Source organism: Gopherus evgoodei, chromosome 10 (genome assembly GCF_007399415.2).
Source record: "Gopherus evgoodei ecotype Sinaloan lineage chromosome 10, rGopEvg1_v1.p, whole genome shotgun sequence".
NCBI classification, from domain to species: Eukaryota; Metazoa; Chordata; order Testudines; family Testudinidae; genus Gopherus; species Gopherus evgoodei.
Window position 1 is genome coordinate 6,960,689 of NC_044331.1, and position 22,297 is coordinate 6,982,985.

The 22,297-nt window shown below is 45.2% G+C and overlaps 1 protein-coding gene across 2 annotated transcripts in view; it reads left to right on the plus strand.

Moving 5' to 3' along the window:
* The window catches only part of IGDCC4 (immunoglobulin superfamily DCC subclass member 4), a 185,509-nt gene that overhangs the window by 155,518 nt on the left and 7,694 nt on the right, over positions 1 to 22,297 (plus strand). For both annotated transcript variants that reach the window (XM_030578836.1, XM_030578837.1), the window contains exons 16-19: positions 516 to 653; positions 1,277 to 1,382; positions 2,562 to 2,796; positions 18,835 to 18,987. In XM_030578836.1, the coding sequence (XP_030434696.1) occupies positions 516 to 653; positions 1,277 to 1,382; positions 2,562 to 2,796; positions 18,835 to 18,987 (632 nt within the window). The remainder of the gene's footprint in view (positions 1 to 515; positions 654 to 1,276; positions 1,383 to 2,561; positions 2,797 to 18,834; positions 18,988 to 22,297) is intronic.

The following is a 22,297-nucleotide window of genomic DNA, read 5'->3' on the forward strand; positions in this document are numbered from 1 at the left end:
ATTAAAGTTAGCATGTAGTGGATTGGGACTGGATCCTGCTAACAGTTCAGCATGTAGAGAACTTGACTCATGAGGGTCCTCCCACTGGCTCCAACGGGATTGCTCATTGGGCTCCATCCATGGTAGCACAGAGGGGATGGTCTAGGGGTGTGGCCAATGAATGGCACAAATGTCAAGATTTTCAGGCCTGAAGGGACCAGCTGATCAACCTCCTGCATATCACAGGCCAGGGAATTCCATCCTGCGTCCAGTCCAGAACTAAGGAGCATGAGGCTGTGTAGCTGCAGTAGAGGCTTCGGTGAGATTACTCCCATGAGTAAAGTTTCACACATGCCGGGTCAGGTTGCTAGCGAGCATATTATGTTAGCATAAAAACATCCTGGTATACAGAAGGCACCTCTGTACATTATACTGCTCGTAGACTCTGCTAGCTAAGAGAGTGAAACGAAGTTCTGCAACCCCCCAGATAGCACTTCAATTGTAGACATTAAACCTTCTCACTTGCTTTTAAACAGGAAATATTTTCAGCGCCGAGGTGCATGGCTTGGAGAGTGACACCAGGTATTACTTCAAGATGGGAGCAAAGACCATTGTAGGATCCGGGCCGTACTCGAACGTAAAGGACGTGCACACGCTTCGTGAGAAGCTGTCAGGTATCCCAGTTTTTACTCCCCCTGGAAGCATGCCCTGGTCTCGAGAAGTCACTCCGAGCATTGAGTCACGCTCTGTAATTGCCCTTAGCTAGTAGTGTCGTTTAGTTTTGTGTGCAAGCGAATGCATGAAACTGCCTGATCCCGCTGCGTGATACACAGGACATGAACATGTTTAAACCAGTGCAGGGGATCGAGCCAAATTGAATGTGTGTGTGCAGCTCTTGCTGACATCTGTGGCTGTTGCTGATCTGTATCTTGGGGCAAGGATTTGGCTCTCATTCCCCACCTTGCAGCGGTTGTATTAGTTCATATAGTGTTAAGGCAGCTGAATTTTAGACAGATGCCAGTTCGCTTTTATCTGCTTCAACGGTCACTGCTAAGTACTTTTCATAATAGTGTGTTGTCTGCGTATCTCTCTGTGTACGTGATTAGCTATGGGCCCAGCGTGGGGCCACTCAGTCCACTTCCCCTGGGCTTTAGGGAACACTAGCTCTGGATCAGTAATCCGGCCCATTTTCTATCTACGCACCCGAAGTTGGTGCTTTTCTGAATGCACGGACGCTCTGCGTCCTCTTCCTGGTAGGGCTTGAGACGCTGACTCGACTCTGTCCTTCGCCTACTAGATGTTCTGGATATCCACTCGGTCACCGGGATCATCGTGGGAGTCTGCTTAGGTCTCCTCTGCATACTCTTCTGTATGTGTGCCAGTTTCCGCAGCGGCAAGCAGAGGTATGCATTGCATTATCCGGACAGCCAGGAGAACAAAGCACTGATGTGGAGCAGCACAAAACCCCCTGTCAGATTCTTTCCCACACTGAGATGGGCTGTGTTGCAGAACAGTTGAATTTAAGGCAGTTAAAGATGCCGGCCATAAGAATAATCCATGTCTTTCAATACAGAATCCCTTCTCTGTCATGTTGCTTTGAGGGGCGTGCCCGCTAAGGAGCACTCATTAATTAATGCAGGCTGGTTTGCATGCTGCCGTGGTAGCTTTTCTTTAATCTGCATTGTTAGAGTAATTGTTTTTGCACCAAAACAGGATGCTAATTGCCCTGTCAAAGAGCATTATCCTTTCTTCATCTCTGTGTATGCACAGCACGGCTCTGATGCGTTTGGGTGCCTGGCTGATAGTTCTAAGCATGCTCTGAACAGCTTTGTGAGCTTCCAGCAGGGAAGACTGTTAGAGGATTCCCTTTCTTCCTGATGTAATGGAGTGGGTTGGCGTGATCGGGGCCAGATCCTCATTCGGGGCATATTGGCCGAGTCCTGTTGATCTGATCTAGGTGTCAGAACCTGCCCTGTAAGTGCTTATGAAGCAAATCATTTGAAGCCCAACTTTTGACGTAAGCCGTAGGTTTAGAGAGAGGCATTGTGAGCGACTGGATTGAGCACAGGCCTGGGACCTAAGAGCTCCCAAAGTCTCATTCAGGCTCTGCCACTAACCCACCCCCATCACATAACCTCCCCCTGTCACCTGTAAAACGGGGATGATTAAACTTATCCACGTCATGTGGGGTGTGATTAGCATGAGTGAGAGTAAATCCATGCCCTTGTCACTCGCTCCCATTATGGGGCACTAAGCACCAGCTGTTGTGATCTGCTGGACAGGGGCGGGTTGTAGAATCTGCACACTGAGCTTGTTACAGAACACGGGCTTAGGGTGTATTGGCCGTACATGCTGAGCACAGGGCCCTAACACTGATCCCCACACCCAGAAGAGTAAACAGAAGCAGAGCAGTTCCAGTCCTGTTGATAACAGCCCAAGCAGAGAGGGGCAGTTTGGTCCAGCATCTGCCACTGCTTGTGAGTTGGGAGCCGACACCCCTTGAGCGATTGGCTGGACAGGGGAGCGCAGGGCCGTTTGCCCTCCGAGGTGGAAACCTTTGTTTGTTGTCCCATCCCCTGCAGGGAGGCTCTGCCAGGCGTGGATTCTCAAGCAGCCAGGAATCACAGCTCTTATCACCGGGGCAGGCAGGGACCACCCAGGCCCAGCACCAAGTCTGATTCTCATGAGCTGGAATCCCTCATGTCCCCACTCTCTGAAGAGGTTCCCTTGCCCCTGATGGACATCACGGAGCTGACGGAAGTGCACAGCCTCATCCACACCAGCCTTCCGGATGACGGCATCCACGGGATAAGACAGGTATAGCCGGTGCGAATGCTCACCACTGCCTTGTTCAAATAACCCTCTTAACCTGGAGAGGCACCAAGGAACCAAGCAATCGTGTGCAGTCTGGGTCTGATTTCCCCTCTGGCTCTGAAAAGTGCTGGCCTGAATGGATCATTCCAGGGCAGGCACCGTGCTAGCAAGGGGGTCCCTGTAACAGCTGATGCTGAGTATCCCTCACTACAGAGTATTATCAAGTGTATTTTCCTCTAATATGGTTATCCTGAGCTATTCCCCCCAACATGCTGGTTTTCATATCCAGCCATGGTAAGAATGGCCCAGTTCCTACAGCAAGTCCATGTCATCACCAATGCCGGAGGAAGCTATGCCCTGGTGATGATTTGGGAGTTCACCCAGACCAGTAAGGGGGTGTGTCACCACCTGCCCTGTAGCCCTGGGTGCTTTTGTGCTGTGCAGCTTTGGCTCCGAGCCTTGCCACGAGCATCCTGCTCCCGGCACAGTGGCCTCACCCTGGCCTCCACCAGCCTGGTTCCTTCTTGCAGGGCAATACCAACAGCCCTTTCAGTCCTGAGTCCCCCCAAAACCATCTCCCCTGCAGCAACTCTTGCCTTCCAGGCTAATAGGACACAGCTCTCAAAGGCTTGAAGGATGCTGTATCCCATCGTCCCTCTATGATGGTTACCCCCAAGTCTTTCAGCAGGTCCTGATAGCCTCAAGTTAATCTTTGGTTTCAAAGCCAAGAAACTGTCCTGGGGGATCAGCGCTCTGTGTCCTCCAGGGAGATGACACCATGCTAATTTTTGCAGTCTCCTGGGATTTTGCAATGCAAACGAATGGCCCAGTGTTCTTGGCACAGCTGGCTTGATTTGTTTGCCGTTGAGTCCAAGAGGTGCTGGCCATTCTCCTTTGTCTGGAAAAAAAACCTTTTTTTTGCTTCCTTGGTTTGTTTACAGATTCCAAAAGAGAGAATATCCATAACGTCACATACAGCATTGTTACGTACATTTCATAATGATTGGAGCAGTCAATGTGGTGGTAGTTTTCCATTGATATATTACAAGACACTTTCTAAAGGCAAGAGTCTCAGAGCTGAGTCTGCTGAGCTCACATGACGTTGACCCATGGATGCTGCTGTAGCTTCAAAGCAGGAGTATATTCCTTGGCTGCAATGATCCCATTTTGGGGAAGGATGGAATAGTGAATGGATTTCCATAGTTATGGATTCGTGACCTGTTGCTTCTGCCTCAGTCCAGCTCCACCTCATCTCCAGGGAGCACAGCTCTGTGCTGTAGAGTAGAGAGGTTCTGCTCCCAGCAGAACTGCATTGGTTCTGCTCCATCCAGGTCCTTCATGCCCAAAATAGAGGCTGGGCAGGGTTTGTTACTGTGACCTCTGTATTCAATACAAATGTCCTAGTGGCCTTCGCTGCTGGAGAGAGACAAGGGAAAAAGGTCTCACCCTCTACTTAGCACCAATATGAATCCATTAGGACCAAAACACGATCATCCTATAGAATTTAATAGGGGTGAGATGAAACAGAGTTCTGTAGAAAATGAATAGGGATTTTTAGAAATTAAACCTATAACATTTAAAAGACACTTAATATCCTTTCTTTAGCTTTTCTCGTCTTGTGGCATTCTATAGGAGGGATATAATTCTCCATTACATTCTCTACGATGGTGAAAAAAATACCTTATAGAAAGGTCCTCCTTATCTAGCTTTGGACTTTCCCATAAGGATTCTGCTGAAAGCCAGACCTTACTGTATTTGATGGTCAGCCATGCCGATTCTGCAGAGTGATTCCCCTTCTTCAAAGGCGGGTAGACATGCAGAGTTGTGCTGGGGGTTTTAGCTGCCTGGCATGTCTGTGGGCCAGTGGCAATATTGGTACAGGTGCTGATGTTTGCTAAATCCCCTACGCTTTGGCTCCAGGTTTCCTCAAAGTTTGATGGTATTCTGGACCAGGGCTTGGGTTTGGCCCAGTCTCTGGTATTGATAGGACTGATCCAAAGTCCATTGAAGTCAATAGAAAGACTCGCATTGGCTTCATCAGAATCTTGATCAGGTCCTGTGTTAGCTCCTTAAGCCCTGCTATAGAGCATGTGTGTCCATTAAAAGGCCCCACAATAGCATGTTGTGATTCAACGAAGGAGAACTTCCTCCAGCCTTTTGGTAAGAAAGATGATGATGGACTCTACCTTGTCTGTCCGGTCATAACTCTGGTTCAGTTGCAAGCCTGGTGCAATTTAATGACCATGACCAAGAAACTTGACTTTCCACTTAAGACAAGTAACTGTACAAGGATCTTGTGGCAATCAGTAAATCAAAAGAGAGACGCTTTAGCTCAAGCTGATGTTATGGACATGATGCATGAATGATGAGGTGAAATTCTAGGGACTGTATTATGCACGAGTTGGGACTGGATGATCATAATGGTCCATTCTGGCCATTGAATCCATTGATCTATGAGAGAAGGTTGAAGTAGTTATTGGTGAAGTGCAAAGAGGACGGCAGTTTCTCTTTGGACTGAAGCAGTGAGATTCTCCATTTATTTGAAAACAACCTGTCACAAAAAAGAGCATTGAAAGCAAAACCAGAATGCTGGATTGGAGAACTTGTATCGAGAAATATCTGATACATTTTTTTTATAGAGAAAAATGGCTTGTCCTGTCTGATATTGTGGATGCTCTCAGGTTCCAATCCCTTTGTGAATCTTGCTAAACTCTGTGAGATCTTGTGGCCACGAATTCCACAGATTAACGATCGGGTTTCCAATGCAAATATTTGCATTCACCAATTCGACTTCTGCTTTCTACAAATACTCTCCGCAGTATTAACTTAAAATGTCATTTTTGTAAACATCAAGTTCACTAACATGTTCACGAAGAGCAAACATCAGGAAGGCAAGTGCAGTTGAAGGGAGCTTATGTTTTTATTTGTGGATCTGTATGTTCGGAGGTGTTCTCTGAGCTCTGTGTAATTTGCCTGACATTGCCTCGTCTTTCTCTTCTCCCTGCCCTCTTTTCTGTCTCAAGCTTGTCTGAAGCATTTAATTCCATTAGGGAACCTTTAATTGGCCTAATTTAGTTAATCTGTTTATGTCTTTCTTTGTAACCCGGGGAGAGTGTGTAAGGTAATTAGGAGGTTGAGTGAAACAGGCGCATTGTGAGCACACGGGATTTCATGTTTGCATCAATCATATGCTTGTATGTCACTGGTGTTAAGGTGTATTCATGATAGCAAACTTTAATCAAATCTAAGTGCAAAGTAAGGGAGACGTGCGAGAGGCTGGCACTGCAGCCCAGCCTTGGAGAGTTTGCCTCTTCGCTAGAGAATGCGGAGACTTATTCTTTTTTGATACTCCACAACCGTCACAAGGGTAAGAGCGATTTGCCGTGGTTTCCCAGATGTACCATCAGATCAAGACTAACAGGGAAAGATAGGAGAGCGCGTGAGGTTTCCTGTGTAGCAATCACAGTTCCTTGCAGTGTTAGTATCTAAGAGTTGGGTTGCTTTTTTCCCTGTTTTTTAAACTGCCCTTTCCATTAAATGAGGAATGCATGTTTTTCTTTAAAGATCAGAGTGGGAGCCATGTTAGTCTGGATCTGTAAAAGCAGCGAAGAGTCCTGTGGCACCTTATAGACTAACAGACGTTTTGGAGCATGAGCTTTCGTGGGCGAATACCCACTTCGTCAGATGCATGCATTCTTCGCTGCTTTTCTTTAAAGAGCTACTTAGCTCCTGATCTCTGATTTGGGGTCCTGGAGGTAAAACTCTCTGCCCAATTGACTCATTTTTCCCCTGCCTTTTGGGGATAATAAATCCAGATCTCTCTGTGGATACTGCCCAAGTAGGAATTTAATGCCTAGAAACGCAAGATATGCTCCCCAAAGGAGCCTGGATGCCAATCACGGTCTGTTCAGGGTTTGTCTTCAGAGAGTTTAAGGCCTCAGAATCTCAGTATCTGAGCCTGTCTTGGCGTTCGGCAGATGGATTATCAAAGATCAAAGGTTTGCATGGTGTACGGTCTGGCCGTAATTTAATCTGCTGAGTGGGGAGGCTGGTTAATGCTCCTACATGCAGGGTTTCACTTTCAGTCCCAGTCTGCCATAGCTTCTGGCTGCTCACCAGGACCTTGCTGCGTGCATTGTTGGACTCTCTATGCCATGGAGATGTACATGCTTCTATTCAAGTGCTGTGCTGTCTTCTGTAGCACTTTGAATTTGCTCCTAGTCTTCAGAAATCCTAAGTCCTCCATGAAATTATATTGGAGCTCCACCTGGGCGTGGTGAGCAGGAGAAATGCAGGAGCGTTAGTCTCTATAGGCCAGAAGAGTGCAGCCTCCAGAGATATGACCACAAAGCTCAGACAGCTGGTAACTTCCTGGTTCTTGTTCTCTGAGAGAGCCAGTATTTCTGGGGCATCTGTGTCACCACTGGACAGCAAACTGGATGCATTATCTTGAAGGATGCCAAGGAAAAGTGCACATGCTTGGAACGAAATCTGCCAGCAGATCGGATAGATTAAGTATCTGAATTCTCTGCAGAGCTGCTCTCGAGGCTTATCTCAGCTTGATCCAGCATGAGTGTGCAAGAGGGAAGAGTGCAAAGATTCTCCTGCACACCCGACCCCATGCCAGGGGCTGGACGCAATCAGTGTCCTGTAAACTATGCAGTACTGGCCTCTGATTCAGCAACGAGGCACGTGCGGAAAGTCAAGCAGGTGCTTTACATGCTTTGCTGAATCGGGGCCCTACTTTCCCTGGTGGCACTAGCCTCTGCCAGGGGGTGAGGTGCTAGTACTGCTCCCCAGATGCCCAGGCCCACAGCACCGATCTCGCACAGGACAGGGAAAAGGCTGATAGAGCAGCTGTGCTCCCAGGTGTCGCAGCAGGCATTAAGCCCGGCCAAGCACAGAGCCCCTGCTGGCATGAGGCGTGTCCTCGCATCTCCAATGCCCAGCTGTGCCTGAGGAGACACAAACAAACTCCTAACAGAGGAAGGATTTCTCAGTGGTTAGGGCACTAGACTGGGACATGGGAGTTCCCTGGTCTGCTACAGAGTGACTGTGGGCAAGTCACTTGTCTCACTGTGCCTCAATTTCCTCATCTGCAGAATGGGAATATGAGCATGCCTTGCCACACAGGGGTAAATAAAAACTGTGAGGGGCCCAGATGCTGTGGTGGTGCGGACAGAGAAGTGGTGTCACCATTACAATGATCATTAACCTGTTCCAGGTTTAGGGTTTTTTTCGTAAATGACTCTAGCCTCTTCCCTAGCTGAATTCTAACTCTACCCCTTAGTATCATGTGGTGGCAACACCACTAAGTAGCTACCAGCCCCCGTCTCCCATTAGAATGACTTTAAGATCTGGTAGGGCACGCCACTGAATCCTAAAGAAATGGAATTTTTTGAATCCCTACTTGTGTGTTGGACGGTTTTCACTGGAAGACTCAGGGCGTTATTTTGTTACAAAGAAATGGATACAAATGTAAAGCTCTGTGTCTTCGGAAGTGCACATGTGATGAAGCCTGGCTGCGTACGTCAGTGTCAATTGCACTAGGATCTTCAGTGCTGAATGCACAAAACCCTACCCCCTCCTTTAGCAAGTAGTAGGCTGCTGTAGCTGCCGGACATGGGCAGCAGAGGGCGACATCGCGACATGGAGTGAGCTAGTGTATTGTACAAACGCTTCCAAAATTCCAAACTTAACCTGTGCACTTACACTCCATTTGTGAGCACGCCCCAGGTGCTGCGTGCGTGCAGTCAGGAGCATGCACATCTGGAAACTGTCACTTAAAAATGGGGACCAGAATTCCGGCAGATGTAGTTTTCTACTCTTTGCTCACTGGAGAGAGTCATGGCCTTATAGTTACAGCTCAGGGCTGTGCGTTGGGAGATGAGGACACTGTTGCAAGTTCTGACAGATTCTTTAAATGACCTTTGTCAAGTCACTTAACTTATCCTACCTTGGTTTCCTCATCCATAAAATGGTGACAATGTTACTTTCCTACAGTAATCGTCATTAAAACCAGGACATGTCTCCTTTGCAACTGTTACATTTTCCATGGCATTTCGCATCCTACGGAAACTGAGTCCTGTAAATACCAAAAGTGGCTGTATAGCTTAATTCATTAAGGCTTGCACAGTGATTTGCAAGCCTACGATGGACAGTGCTGTCAAACTGAGAAGCATTCTTCTTCTTTCTGGCTTGTCCTCATTTCTCTCTTTCTCTGAAATTTGTAGAGTGAAACAGACCATGACAGAAAAATTCTTCAGGCATTAGCGTGGCACGGACGCTAAGCTGTAACTCCATCAGTACTCAGGTGAACGGCTGAATGAAGGGGCGTGGCTGGCACAAGCCTTGTAACCGCAGAGATTGAGATAACATCCAAATTGTTGCAAAAGTGCTCTGTGTCTGCATATAATGTAAACAGGGTAATGGATCAATAAGGTGCCAGGAGATGGGGCTCAAGAACACATCCCAGAATATATCGGCTGTTGTGTGCTGCAGATGGCATCCTCTGTGCAGCTCTTTGCATGAGATACTCCTGCTGCAGGGAGCGTGACTACATCGGCTAGGAGCCATGGAGCGCGGAGTGGAGGGAAAAGTCTCACCGTGAGTTTTGTTCCTCTGTGCCACAGACCGAGCTCTGCTGTGCTGTGGGGATTTTTGCTCCGAGTGAGGCTGTGGAAAGCAGCAGAACAATAGGAAAGTGGGGGACTTAGACGAATGACCCCAGGGAAGCCCCACTCAGCAGAGGAGAGATCCAGTCTGGTTTGTATAGGAAATTGCACCATCACCGGCAGTTTAGAGTTTGCTCATCTTCTCCAAGCCTGCGTCTGAAGCCCGGGAGGCACCGCTGGCTCTGTGGGGTGACCTGATCCCTTTCCAGATGAAAGGGACACTGTAGACAATTCTCGCTCTTTAAACATTGCTTTTTCTAGTAAACGTTGTGAGGCCATGGCACTGCGGGAGGTGCCGATGCTACCCCAGAGACGGACGTGGTATCCCGCAGAACAGGACTAACGCTCATGACACCTCCCCACTCTCGGCTTTCCCGCCTTTCCCACCACTACCTCCAGCCTGACCATTGGCAGGGAGGAGGTCATTCCATCTCTCCCCCCTGCTCTGGCCTCTCTGCTAAGAGTGCCAACAAGGCTGCCAGCTGGGCTGGTGGCTTTTGTGATGTGGGTGTCCGTCCCCCGGGAACTGGGCTGAGACCTACTGAGCCCATTGCACCAAACAGCCCCCAGGTGGTAGCAATGCGACTTGTAGCTGCTCTGGATTCAGGCTAGTGACCCAGAGGTAAAAGGCTCTGTGCCCCATTATCCCTCCAAAGTGCTATTCAACCCGACTTACCAGTGTCTTCCTGCACCACAAAGTCCTTGTTCTGGGTCCAGCTGGGTGCTGCTCACGCCCACTCCGAAGGAGCTGTCTGTTTCTCAGGCAGTAACTTGAAATTGAAGCCTTCCTGCCTGCTGAGCAGAAGGCGTTTGTAGCCACTTGGGGCTCTGTGCAGGGATACTTCCTCCCTCATCGCAACATCTCAGAGCAGTGCAATTAAACTTTAGCTGGAAGGGCAAGCCTCTTCTCCTCCTCCTCCTCCTCCAAGCCTGTAACCAGCCACTAGGGGATGCAAGAGCCCAATGCATGCTGCACTCTGCCCTTGCCCTCTTTCCCCTGCCTCCAGTGCAGGTCCGACCAAGAAGTGACATCCCCCAGGCTGCCCCCAACCCGGGTCTGTGCGTGGCAGTGCACATTCTCGCCCACTGCGTCATCCATCCATCCTTGCAGCTCTGGATCATTGTGCAACAGATGAGCTGCAAGATATTCAATTATAGCAGTTGCCAGATGGGCATCACTTGGGGACAGAAATCCCCTGGCTCTCCAGGGTTTGGGAGCAACATGGCATCAGCAGGCCAGATTTTCCTGCCACGCCTATGTGCTTTAAAGCAAGACCCAGTTGCAGGAAGCTGGAAGTAGGGACAGGAGACTAGGGCAGTCCCCACGATCCAGTCACTCCTTACCCTCTGTGCTGTGAATGCCACCAGATAACTAGCAGGGATGTGAATTCCTGTCCTGGGAACTGAAATGAGATAACCCAGGACAGCTCAGGGAAATGAGCTTTCATTCAGATCGTTTAACTAGAGAAGAAAGGCTGCATCATTCACCCCCTGAGCTATCCAGCCCATTCTGGTTTTGACATTAACAGGAAGGGAGTATGGCCTAATGGTTGGGGCAGAGGAGTGCCAGTAGTAAGATCTAATTCTTTTATGGGGCTTTTCTTCAGTAGATTTCAAGGAGCTCAGCATCATTAGTGCCATTTTACAGATGTGGAAACTGAGGCCCAGAGCTGTGAAGTTACTTGGTCAAGATCACCCAACAGAGCAGTGGCAGAGCCTGGAATAAAACCCAGGTCATCTTAGTGTCAATCCAATGCTCTACTCATTTGGCCACACAGACACTGGAGTACTGATTCCATCTGTGCCACTGATGCAAACACGTGACTTCACTTCTCTGTACCTCAATCCCCCCTCAGCAAATCGAATACAATTAATAACATTTACCAGCCTTGCAGGGTTATCACAGAGCTTTCTTGGTTTAGAATGCTTTGAGATCCCCAGCTGAAACATGCTCTATATGTGCAATCTGGGATTATTCTTGATCAGGATCTTTTGACAGCTCAGGGCTTAACAAATGTTGCCACTGCAATTACTCTTTCGCAGTTTAATGTAGTCAGGATGCCAAGAAATTGGCAGTAACAAGGCTACGTGACCTTTTAAAACTAGCAAATTGGCTCTTGGACTTTAATCGTTCAACCAGAAATCGGTGGTGTGGTGAACGCCTTGCGCTTGGAGTTACAGCTGTGTTCAGCAAGCTGCTCTCAGTGCGTGGAGGTTCTTTCTCCATTAATTCACGTTGAGGCTCTTGGTTTAGTATTCAGTCATATTTAGGGCTTTCCCTTTTGATTTTTCTTTATGATGATATTGCCATAGCCCTGAGATGCCCCAGCTGAGACTGGAGCTTCTGCTGCTCCAGGTTCCAGATCAGCACACAGTGAGAGAGAGTCCCTGCTCCAAAGAGCTTACAGTTTCAGATAGGGAGAAAGAAAGTATTATAATATAGGGGTGTGTGTGTATAATATATATTTATGTGTGTGTGTGTGTATATATATATTTGTGTATATAGGGAGAAAGTGTTAATGTAATACTTGTATCATACCCATGTTGCAGATGAGGAAACAGAGGCACAGCGACACTATGTACAGGAAGCCTCTAGCAGAGCCAAGAACTGAACATGCCTCTCCAGCCCAGTACCTTAACCACGAGACCATCCTTTCTCCTTGCTTATAAAGAAACATTTGAACTGCCCAGCTGTAATGAGAGCTGGTTGCCACTGCAGGTGAGCTGTCAGTAGAGGCCAGTTGGTGGCGCTCCTGCGTAGTGCTGGCAGTTGCTTCAGCCAGAGGAGAGTCATGCCCATTTTGTGATAGTTTTTTGTCTGTGTCTTCTTCAAATGCTGGTTTCCAGTTGTCATTGGGGGAATAACACAGCTCCCTTTCCCTCCCAAATGCACCTCCTAAACACCGCTACCTTTGGTATCCGACAGGACAGGTGATAAATGATGCTTGTAGTGTAGTGGCTAAGGGTGGTACAGCTCTGTGTTCCTCTAGTGGGTGGGGAAGATTGAACATTTTCTGTCTAAATTGTTTTTGGCTAAATGAAATTTTTTGTAAAATGTGTATGCTTTCCACGGTAACGCTTCGTCCAAATACTTAATACTCAAAAATCAAACATTTTCAATACCAAAACCACATTTTTTTTTTGATTTGGAGACAATACTGGAGTCTCTCATGGGAGTTGTAGTTTGGCTGCCTCATGCCTCCATTTTTCTTAATAGGACATGCTCCGCAGTGGACTTCAGTTTCCATGATGCACTAGAGAGGCTCAGGAAGAGAGTAGAGATTGGTACATCATGGGAGATGTAGTTTGGCCACTTTTTTTCATTTGAGTAATTTGCTGAGGGGGACATTTTCCGACTGGTTCTAAGTAAGACCCCTACTCCTGCTGACAGCTAAAAGAAAGTCTCCTTTAACTCAAGTGGTAGAAGCCTGAGGGTTTTTTTGTATTGGGGTCCAAGATTCCTGGGTTCTATCCCCGCTGCTTACCATGATGTCTGTATGTTTGCATGATGGGAGTCTAAACAGATGTGGTCCCAAAGCAAATACGGTTTCAGGGTGTGCTGATGTTGAGAGGCCGTGTTCTTTAGACTTCTTTGGCACTTGGGGTATAAATGGCTATGTACATATTCTAAGTGTGGATCCCCAGCTAACAGAGTTGCAGGAAATCACAAGTTGTTGCTGGTGAAGGAAATAAGAACCAATATCATTTTTATCAGCAGTTGCTGATACTACAAAGAGGTTACAGTGAAAAAGTCTATTTGCTTTGATGAGTTTAACTGAAACTGAAATGTCTTTGCTGTCGGCCCTTTATTGGAAGATGGTTACGTATTCATTCTCTCGTTTGAATTGAACAGTTTATTATTCAGAGAGTGATTTTTTGCCCCTCTAAATTAAATCTGAGACTGACACTCCATTCCTTAGCTAATACACTGTAAAAGTCCAGAGACCATTTTCCTGACTTCCTGCAACTTCTCCCCCAGCCTTCTCAAGCTAAGCTTTAACAGTCAGACTTGGAGCTAATTGCAAGTGCTTGACCTAGGAGATATTACTTCCCTAGGAGGGAATATTTTTTGTAAATGGAACCTGCCTGTGTAACATGGTATACGGTTGCCTGGTGAAGCGAATGGGGTTCTTTGTTTGGTTGTTTGCAAATAGCAAACTGGTACAAAAAACCTTTGCTCTTCATCACAGCTAATTTCAGCCGGAGCTGAACAGTCTGTTCCCACAGTCATCAAAACCTATGTAAACATGGCAGATTGCTCCTTTGGGGATTGCACCGGGGTTGCTGTTTCTGTCCACATTTTTGGTTTGCACAGGAAGCCTACAAAAAGAGCGTGCAAGTATGCCAGGGATGGGGGCATATTATGTATGTGCAGGTATCTCTGATAGCGTGTGCGTGCATGCAGATATCTATAACAGTACATATGGTGGGGTGTGTGTGTGTGTGTATACTAGGGGTCAGCAACCATTCAAAAGTGCTATGCCGAATCTTCATTTATTCACTCTAATTTAAAGTTTCGCGTGCCAGTAATACATGTTAACGTTTTTAGAAGGTCTCTTTCTACAAGTCTATAATATATAACTAAACTATTGTTGTATGTAAAATAAATAAGGTTTTTAAAATGTTTAAGAAGCTTCCTTTAAAATTAAATTAAAATGCAGAGCCCCCCGGACCGGTGGCCAGGACGTGGGCAGTGTGTGTGCCACTGAAAATCAGCTCGAGTGCCGCCTTCGGCATCCATGCCATAGGTTGCCTGCCCCTGAGTGTATACCTTCTAGTCTGAAACACCCAGACTTTATTTGCTCAGTAATGATATGTTCTCTGGAAAAAACTCATAATCCACCAGCATTGACCTATCTGCAGAAAGCCATTCAGATGGCAGCAGGAGCAAATTAGTGTAATTAAATGCTGTTTCATTTATTAATATTCCGTATTGTGTTTCATCCCAGCCAGCTATATGTGATCACTTGTCTGTTTTCTCATTACTCACCGTTTAGTTTAATTATCGCTGACCCAAACGAACGGGAGAGGGGCCGGGGGCAGTGGTCCAGAATAGACTGTATTGTTGATGGACGGGAAGTGACCGTTAGCAGAGATGCTGTCACCATGATCTGCATGTTTCCAGTTTTGAAAACAAGCACCTGAAAGTCACAGCTTTGCTTTGACAAGCTTTCTTTCTGAAGCTGACTGCTGCATAAACAACATCTTTGATATCTGGTCTCTGCAGGCCTGATCCTGTAGCGATGGGACTTTAGTGGGAGCAAGGTTTGGCCCTAGAGATTTTTGTGCAAAGCAATTATTATCTAGAGAGGTCTTATCCTGCAAGGTGCTAAGCGCCTTTAGCTGCTGTTTGAAGGCCAAGTGGGCTGAGGGCGCTCAGCACCTCCTAAGCATGTACATGAGCATTTTGTTTTTATTTGCCTGATGCCAACCCCGACAACCTGGTCTAATGTCTGACTTTTTGTAAGTGACCGACTTTGGAATGCTCGGCTTACGTGCAACATCTGGTCCTGCGTTGCTACCTCATTTCCAGCCAGATGGACTGAGGCACAAGGAGGTCAAATGACTCATACAAGGCCACGCTGGTGTCAGAAGCCCCTTTGCTCTTGCAGCTAGACACAGGCTCTGTGATATACTCACCGGGGGATTAGATGGAGAGAGAGAGAGAGAGAGAGAAAAGAAGAGTGATTTTCCTCCATTTAAACTGTACAGCTTCCTTTCCCTCCCCCCATGCTCTTCTCCAGTTCTCAGCGAATTTATTCTTTGTGGGACAAACAGACCACCAAAGAAAAATGGGGCTACATTTCTGCTTAACCGCTGAGCCAGAAAGAGGAGTTGCTCTAACCACGCTAAGCTTTTAGTAATAAGGTGAGTCCACATAAACACAAGATTGCCCAGTAAAGAAATTACCTCTGTCCATGAACTAAGAGTCTGAGCTGTGAAATAATTTGAGCTCTGAAAGGCACACATTTCCCATGCACAGAGGTGTGCATTCAACATTTTATTGCAAGGGGAAGCCAAGAGAACCCAGAACAAATTGCATTCAGCCCATATAATTTAATTAGATCTACAAAAAGGTAATACTGGTTGCCTGGGGGATTTGAAGCTCAACTAAGAATAGCTTGGTGGTCTGCTTAAACCCCCCACTCCACCCCTAAATTTTGTGCCTCTGTATTGGTGAAGTTACCACATTTTTTCCCTTGGCTCTAACTTTAAGCAGGCAATCCATTCATACATACCTCAGCTTGAATGTGCCTTGTTAATGTCCTTGTGTGGTGAGTCTCCATAGAGCAGAATACTGATTGTTCCAATCACCAAAGTGAATGATGTCATCAGACAGTGCTGAAAGATCCATTTATTTCCAAACAACGCCATTTGTTTCTATCACTGAATTAATTTTCAGTAGGCTAGAACTGTTCCTGGTTTCCTTCTGGCCCAACATTTCTCCCGGTGGGGAGTTGATGCATTCTCCCACAATGAAATCCATGTTTTTCCCTTCTCCCACCATGAAGGTTCCCCGTAAATCAGCTTCTCTCTGTATCTAGGCTCTAATTTTCTCTTGCATGGCCTCCCACCCTCTTTGCTCAACTCAAATGTCACTGCTAGCGTGTTCCCATTACTCATTCCTGCGCGGCTATAGCGCATTAGTGAAGACACTGCTGTGCCCGCGGGAGAACTTCTCCCATCGGCATAGTTAATCCACCTCGCTGATAGGCGGTAGCTAGCTCTCCTGTCGACATAGCTCTGTCTACACCGGAGGTTAGATTGGTATAACTGTGTCACTCAGGCGTGTGGATTTTTCACACCCGTAGCAACGTAAAGTGGCAAAGAGTCCCATCGGACGAAGTGGGTATTCACCCACGAAAGCTCCTGCTCCAATACATCTGTTAGTCTATAAGGTGCCACAGGACTCTTTGCTATTTTACAGATCCAGACTAACATGGCTACCCCTCTGATACTTAGCAACGTAGTTATGCCGATATAAGTTTGCAGCGTAGACCTGGTCTAAGCAAGCACATTTCTTTTCAAGAAGAAAGCGTTACAGAGAAAACATAATCGCAACAGTGAGCATTCCTATACGCCTGCTAAAAGCTTACCAGAGGTCATCCATCAGTCTTATGGGGCTTCAGTAGGCCAAAATCTTCCAGCCTCTCCTAGGAAAGACTGGGGCCCTCCTTAGACAGAAGGTCTTGTCTGTTTGGTGGATCAGAAAGCCTGTTTAAACTCAGGCTGTTTATCCAAAGTCCTTTCTTTGTTGGTCACTGGGGAATCCAGTTTGAACCAATATATATGAGCCTCTCCAGGTGGTGGTACCTCTGTGGAGGTGTTATACCCTGAGTGAATATGCCTAATCACCTTGCAGTGTTCTTAGTTCCCAGAGGTCTGTGGTTCCCATCACCCGTGGAGTTACAGACAATCCCCAGACCACTGGGATAAATAAACAGTACCGTAAGAGCTCCCAAAGATACTGCAGGAAATTGCCATAGCTATCACAGTGACCCACCTGCTGTCCTCTGTCATTCCTAGCCAAAACAGTTGCTTCAAAGAAATTCATTTAAACTTTTATTAGGGTAAAAACTTGGCTTTTTGACAAAATGAAACAAAATTGTAATTTTTTCCCCCATTTTTGGTTGCTGAAAAAAGCATCTTTTAGAAAATCCCATGGAAGCTTTCAAAGAAAAATTTCAATGAAAAAAAACTAATTTTCATTGAAATTTTTTATGAAAGAGGAAAATAAATTCCTAACTAGTTGTTCCAGGCAGCCTTTCAAAGTAGGGCACCAATTCATTACCTGTCACCTTTCTCTTACTGCGCAGCCCTGTGCACTTACAGCAGTAGATAAATAATCCTAATGATGCATCGTTAGAACTCGAGTTTTGGCTTAGATCCTTCCATCACAAAAAGTACTGTAGTTAAAATGTCGAGAGGGACTAGTGGTAGCTAGTATAACAACAGGCAGGGCTGGAGAGAATTAGCTGATGTGTTATGGGTAAATGTCCATAATTGCTATGGTAAAGTTACTTCTCAAAATAACATTCATAGTCCTAAATGAAAATATTATATTGCTTATTCTCATAGATAGCCAATAATTGTTACTATTTCTTCCAGAAAAGTTACTGTATTGTTAATGTGAAATAACATGAATAGACGATAATATGAAGGTACTTCCTATTTATGAGGTGATAACTGTATTGTGAGCTGAGGAACTCCAAGGTGGCTTGTTAGAATCATAGAATATCAGGGTTGGAAGGGACCTCAGAAGGTCATCTAGTCCAACCCCTGCTCAAAGCAGCACTAATCCCCAGATCCCTAAATGCCCCCCTAAGGGACTGAACTTACCATGCTGGGTTTAGCAGGCCAATGCGCAAACCACTGAGCTATTCCTCCCCCCCCCCTTTTTTTTTAAAAATAAGTTGTGCACTGAGATTTTTTTAAAACTTAGAATCAAAGCATTAGCCCAGAAGAAGCACTTTGCATTGTGGTTATTAAACTGAAATGTCTAACAATGAGATGTTTTTGCGACGTAATTGAGTTCTTCTTCTTCTGTTAGCTGGATGAAATGAGAAGTTGTGGCAGCCATGTTTGTTGTGGGCATGCAGATGGTGAGTTCTATGGGCAGTAAGAGATGCAGAGTGGCGTAATGGAGACTTACATTCTATTCCTAACTTTTCTACTGAGCCACTATTAGATGTTAGGCAAGTCAGTTAGTCTCTCTGTGCCTGAGTTTCTCCACATGTAACATGGAGATCTTTATCCACCTGTATAAAGTGCTTTGAGATTGTTATAGGAGAGTAGCTACTGAAGTGTAGAGTGTTATTCCGACTGCCTCCAACACACTAGTGTCTTGGTATGTACATGCAGTAGGGTCTGATGCCAAACCAACTGAGATAAAAGATCATTTTCCCACTGACTTCAATGGGCTTTGAATTAGGTCTTCAAAAGGAAGATGTATGCAGTGTGGTGTTACCTGATACACTGCATCCTATTGGTCCTGAAATCTATGAAATCAGCAGAGACCCCGTGTTAGATTTGGAGCATGAACTCTTCTTGTAATGTGTCACAGGAAGAACGATATTAGAAATTTTGGGATCAGAGCTAAGAAAATCCCAATTATCCACTTGCTCCACATCGGACCATAACAAATCAGTGCACTAAACTCCATGTTCTGTGGTGGTAATGTCAGTTTGTCAGGGCTAGTGTTATGGTGACGTCATTGGAAGTATGTTGGCTGCATTTAACCGACATCTTTAAGCCATACGGCATTTCTCCAACTTTTGTGTTGAACTGCCTATTTCTGAGACACAGATTTGTATCCTTCCAAACCTGAAAGAACAATTTGATCATTGCTTTCCTTTTTATTCTGCAGTCTACATGGAATAAATCAGTTAATCAGAACAGGACAAGATGTGGAGATGCCATTACAAAAGAGCCTACTACTGCTGTGAATGGAACACTGAAGGCACCTTCTAATGCAGGACAAAAGCTTTTGCTACGAGCCCTGGTGTACAACGCTGTTACGGTGGGTGTTTTCAGTATTTTAGTGTCAGTTGCTTGTGCACTACGGTACATTTGTTATGTGTCCCTTCATCTTTTCCCTGCTTGTAGGGGAGAGAAAATATTTAGCCCATAGAGTTCGTCTCAGTTTGCTGATTATGGTTTTTGTTCTGTTGCCCAAGTATATCACTGCATGTCATGTGTGATTCGCATATGTGGGGAAAAGTTGTTTTATATTCAGGGAGTCCTCTGTGCCTCTCTCAGAGGTCCAGCAACCCCCCTGTTCTCACTGCCTTACTTTCCTCAGTCCTTGTGGTCTTGAATCGGTGGCCAAATGGGGTGTGGAGCAGATTCCTTGTTAATAAGGTGGAGAGGCTGTCGTGGTCTCATCTGGGGAGCAGAAATCGGGCTCCAGAAAACAAAATTGTGTTTTTTTATGTAGCAGTGCAGTAAACTTACACATAAACTGAGTTAGGATCTACAATACTCAGCATAGAGAGTTATTAAGATCTATTTTATTCCAACCTGGAGAAGGAATTGCATTTTTGCTTAAAGAAAGAGTCAAAAATCAAGGGTTGTTTTAAATTCCTTTGAAAGGTAGTGTAAAGCAATTTCCATTATCCTTCGTCTACAGATCAGGAGAAAATTCAGGTTTCATAGATTCCAGTGTGATGATCTAGTCTGATCTTCTGCATAACGTTAGGCCATAGGACTTCCCAAAACCAAATTCCTAGAGCAGGTCTTTTAGAAAAACATCCAGTCTTGATTTTAAAATCCTTGGAAAATTATTCCAATGGTTAATTACTTGCAACATTATAAATTTATACCTGAATTTTATCTAGCTTCAATGTCCAGACATTGGATTGTGTTATATCGTTCTCTGCAATACTGAAGAGCCCATTATTAAATATTTGTTTCCCATGTAGCTACTTATGGACTGTAATCAACTCACCCCTTAACCATCTCTTTTTTAAGATAAATAGATGGAGCATGTGAGTCTATTGCTGTAAGGCAGCTTTTCTAATCCTTCAGTCACTCTTGTGGCTCTTCTCTGAACCCTCTCCAATGTATCAGCATCCTTTGTGGGCACCAGAACTGGGCACAGTATTCCAGCAGAAGTCGCACCAGTGCCAAATATAGAGGAAAAATAACCTCTCTGCTCCTACTTGAGATTCCCCTCTTTATGCATCCAAGGATCACATTAGCTCTTCTGGCCACAGAGTCATTTGGGGGCTCATGTTCAGTTAATTATCCACCAAACCCAAATCTTTCTGAGAGTCACTACTTCCTAGGATAGAGTCCCCTGTCCTGTAGGTATGGCTTACGGTCTTTATTCCCAGATGTATACGTATACATTTAGCTGTGTTAAAACACATTCTGTTTGCATGCACCCAGTTTACCAAGTGATGCAGATCACTCTAAATCAGTGACCTGTCCTCTTCATTATTGACCCCTCTCCTAGTCTTTGTGTCATCTGCATATTTTATCAGTGATGATTTTACATTTTCTTCCAGGCCATTGATAAAAATGTTAAATAGTGTAGGACCAAGAACCAGTCCCTGCGGGACCCCACTGTCAGCACACCTGCTCAGTGATTCCCCATTTTCAATTACATTTTGAGACCTATCGGTTAGCCAGTTTTTGATCCATTTAATGTGTGCCATGTTCATTTTATATAGTTCTAGTTTTTAAATCAAAATGTTGTGCGGTACTGTCAAATGCCTTGCCAAAATCTAAATGTATTACATCAGTGCTTTTACCCTAAGAACCAAACTTGTAATGATATCAAGTTTGTTTGACAGGATCTGTTTTCCACAAATGCTTGTTGATTTGAGTTAATTACATTACCCTCCTTTAATTCTTTATTAATCGAGTCCCATATCAGCTGCTCCATTATCTTGCCCAGGATCAATGTTAGGCTGACAAGCCTTATAATTACCTGTGTCATCTCTTTTATCTTTTTTAAATATTGGCACATTCGCTTTATTCCAGTCGTCTAGAACTTCTCCAGTGTTCCACGACGTATTGAAAATCAACATTAACATTTCTGATGTTGTGTCCTCAAACTTGGGAATACAGATTTATTCCAGTTAAGCAGCTGCTAATATCATTTCTGTGTCAAGGCTCCCTTGAAGCAATTCGATATAAACTCAGCTGACTTGGTAAAGCAAGAGATTTGCCTGGTGTTGCTTTAAGATTTTGTCTTCTCCCCTCTAATAAGTACCTCCACCTATCCTGTGCTTCCTTCCTAGATAGCAGTGTGAAAATCAGTTATACACAGGATGCAATTAATGGTGTGTAGAGAGTTGAGACAATGTTTTACAACCCCATTATAGAGTGTCATTTACATCACAGTTTAGCTACCCATCAGAGTTTGTCAACAAAAGGAGGGAAGTGTTAAAATATGTAAATGTTACACAAAATTGGCTTAAACAGGAAGCCAGAGAGTTACACATAGGATAGTTCACTTCCTTGTTTTGGATTGTTTCCTTTCAGGAAATGAAGTTGTTAACCAGCAAAGGCAATAAACTTTGAAAAGATTTTAAAGCTAATTGTCTAGGAGTCTCTCTGTGGGCTTCCAAAATAGAGAAATCTGCTTAGTTAACAAATTTTAGTCTAATATAGTAACTCCCTGCTTAAAAATAAATGCAAAGGACCCAAGAACACAGGACACTGTTTAAATGTTGCATGAGTGAAATCGTTCTGTTCTTTCCGATTCTAAGGGCTTTGGTTTATAACAGCTTTTGCAAATTACAAAATGGGATTCAAGTAACTAGCAAATGTTGCTCTGCTTGTACACTGCAGCCAACATTTTCAAAAGAGAATAGTCAACTTGGGTGCCTCACGGTTTGGGTGCCCAGCTTGAGAGGCCACAAAGGGGCCTGATAATTAGAAGGTACTGAGCATGCACCTTCTGAAAATCTGTCCCTTTAAGCACCTAAAATCACTAGGACTTTTGAAAATCTCAGCCTTTGTCTCTAGAGGGAGAGGGCCTTGTGGAATTGTTATAATGTACGTGTTCCAATTTCAATATTGGATAGCTAAGGACTTGGGGAATATCCTTAAGAATCTGAAGGCATCTATGTTATTCTCGGTGGTGTTGCCCTGTAAGCAGAGTACAGGACATCTGGGTTCTATTCCTGGCTTGGCTACTGGCCTGCTAGGTGACTGTGAGCAAGATAATACAATGCTTTGTGCCTCAGTTACCCCAACTCTACAATGGAGGTAATGATGCTCACCTCCTTTGTAAAAATCTCCTTCTGAGATCTACTGATGAAAAGTGCTGTGTCGGAGCAAGTTATTACTACTGTTATAATAATAACATTGCCAACTCT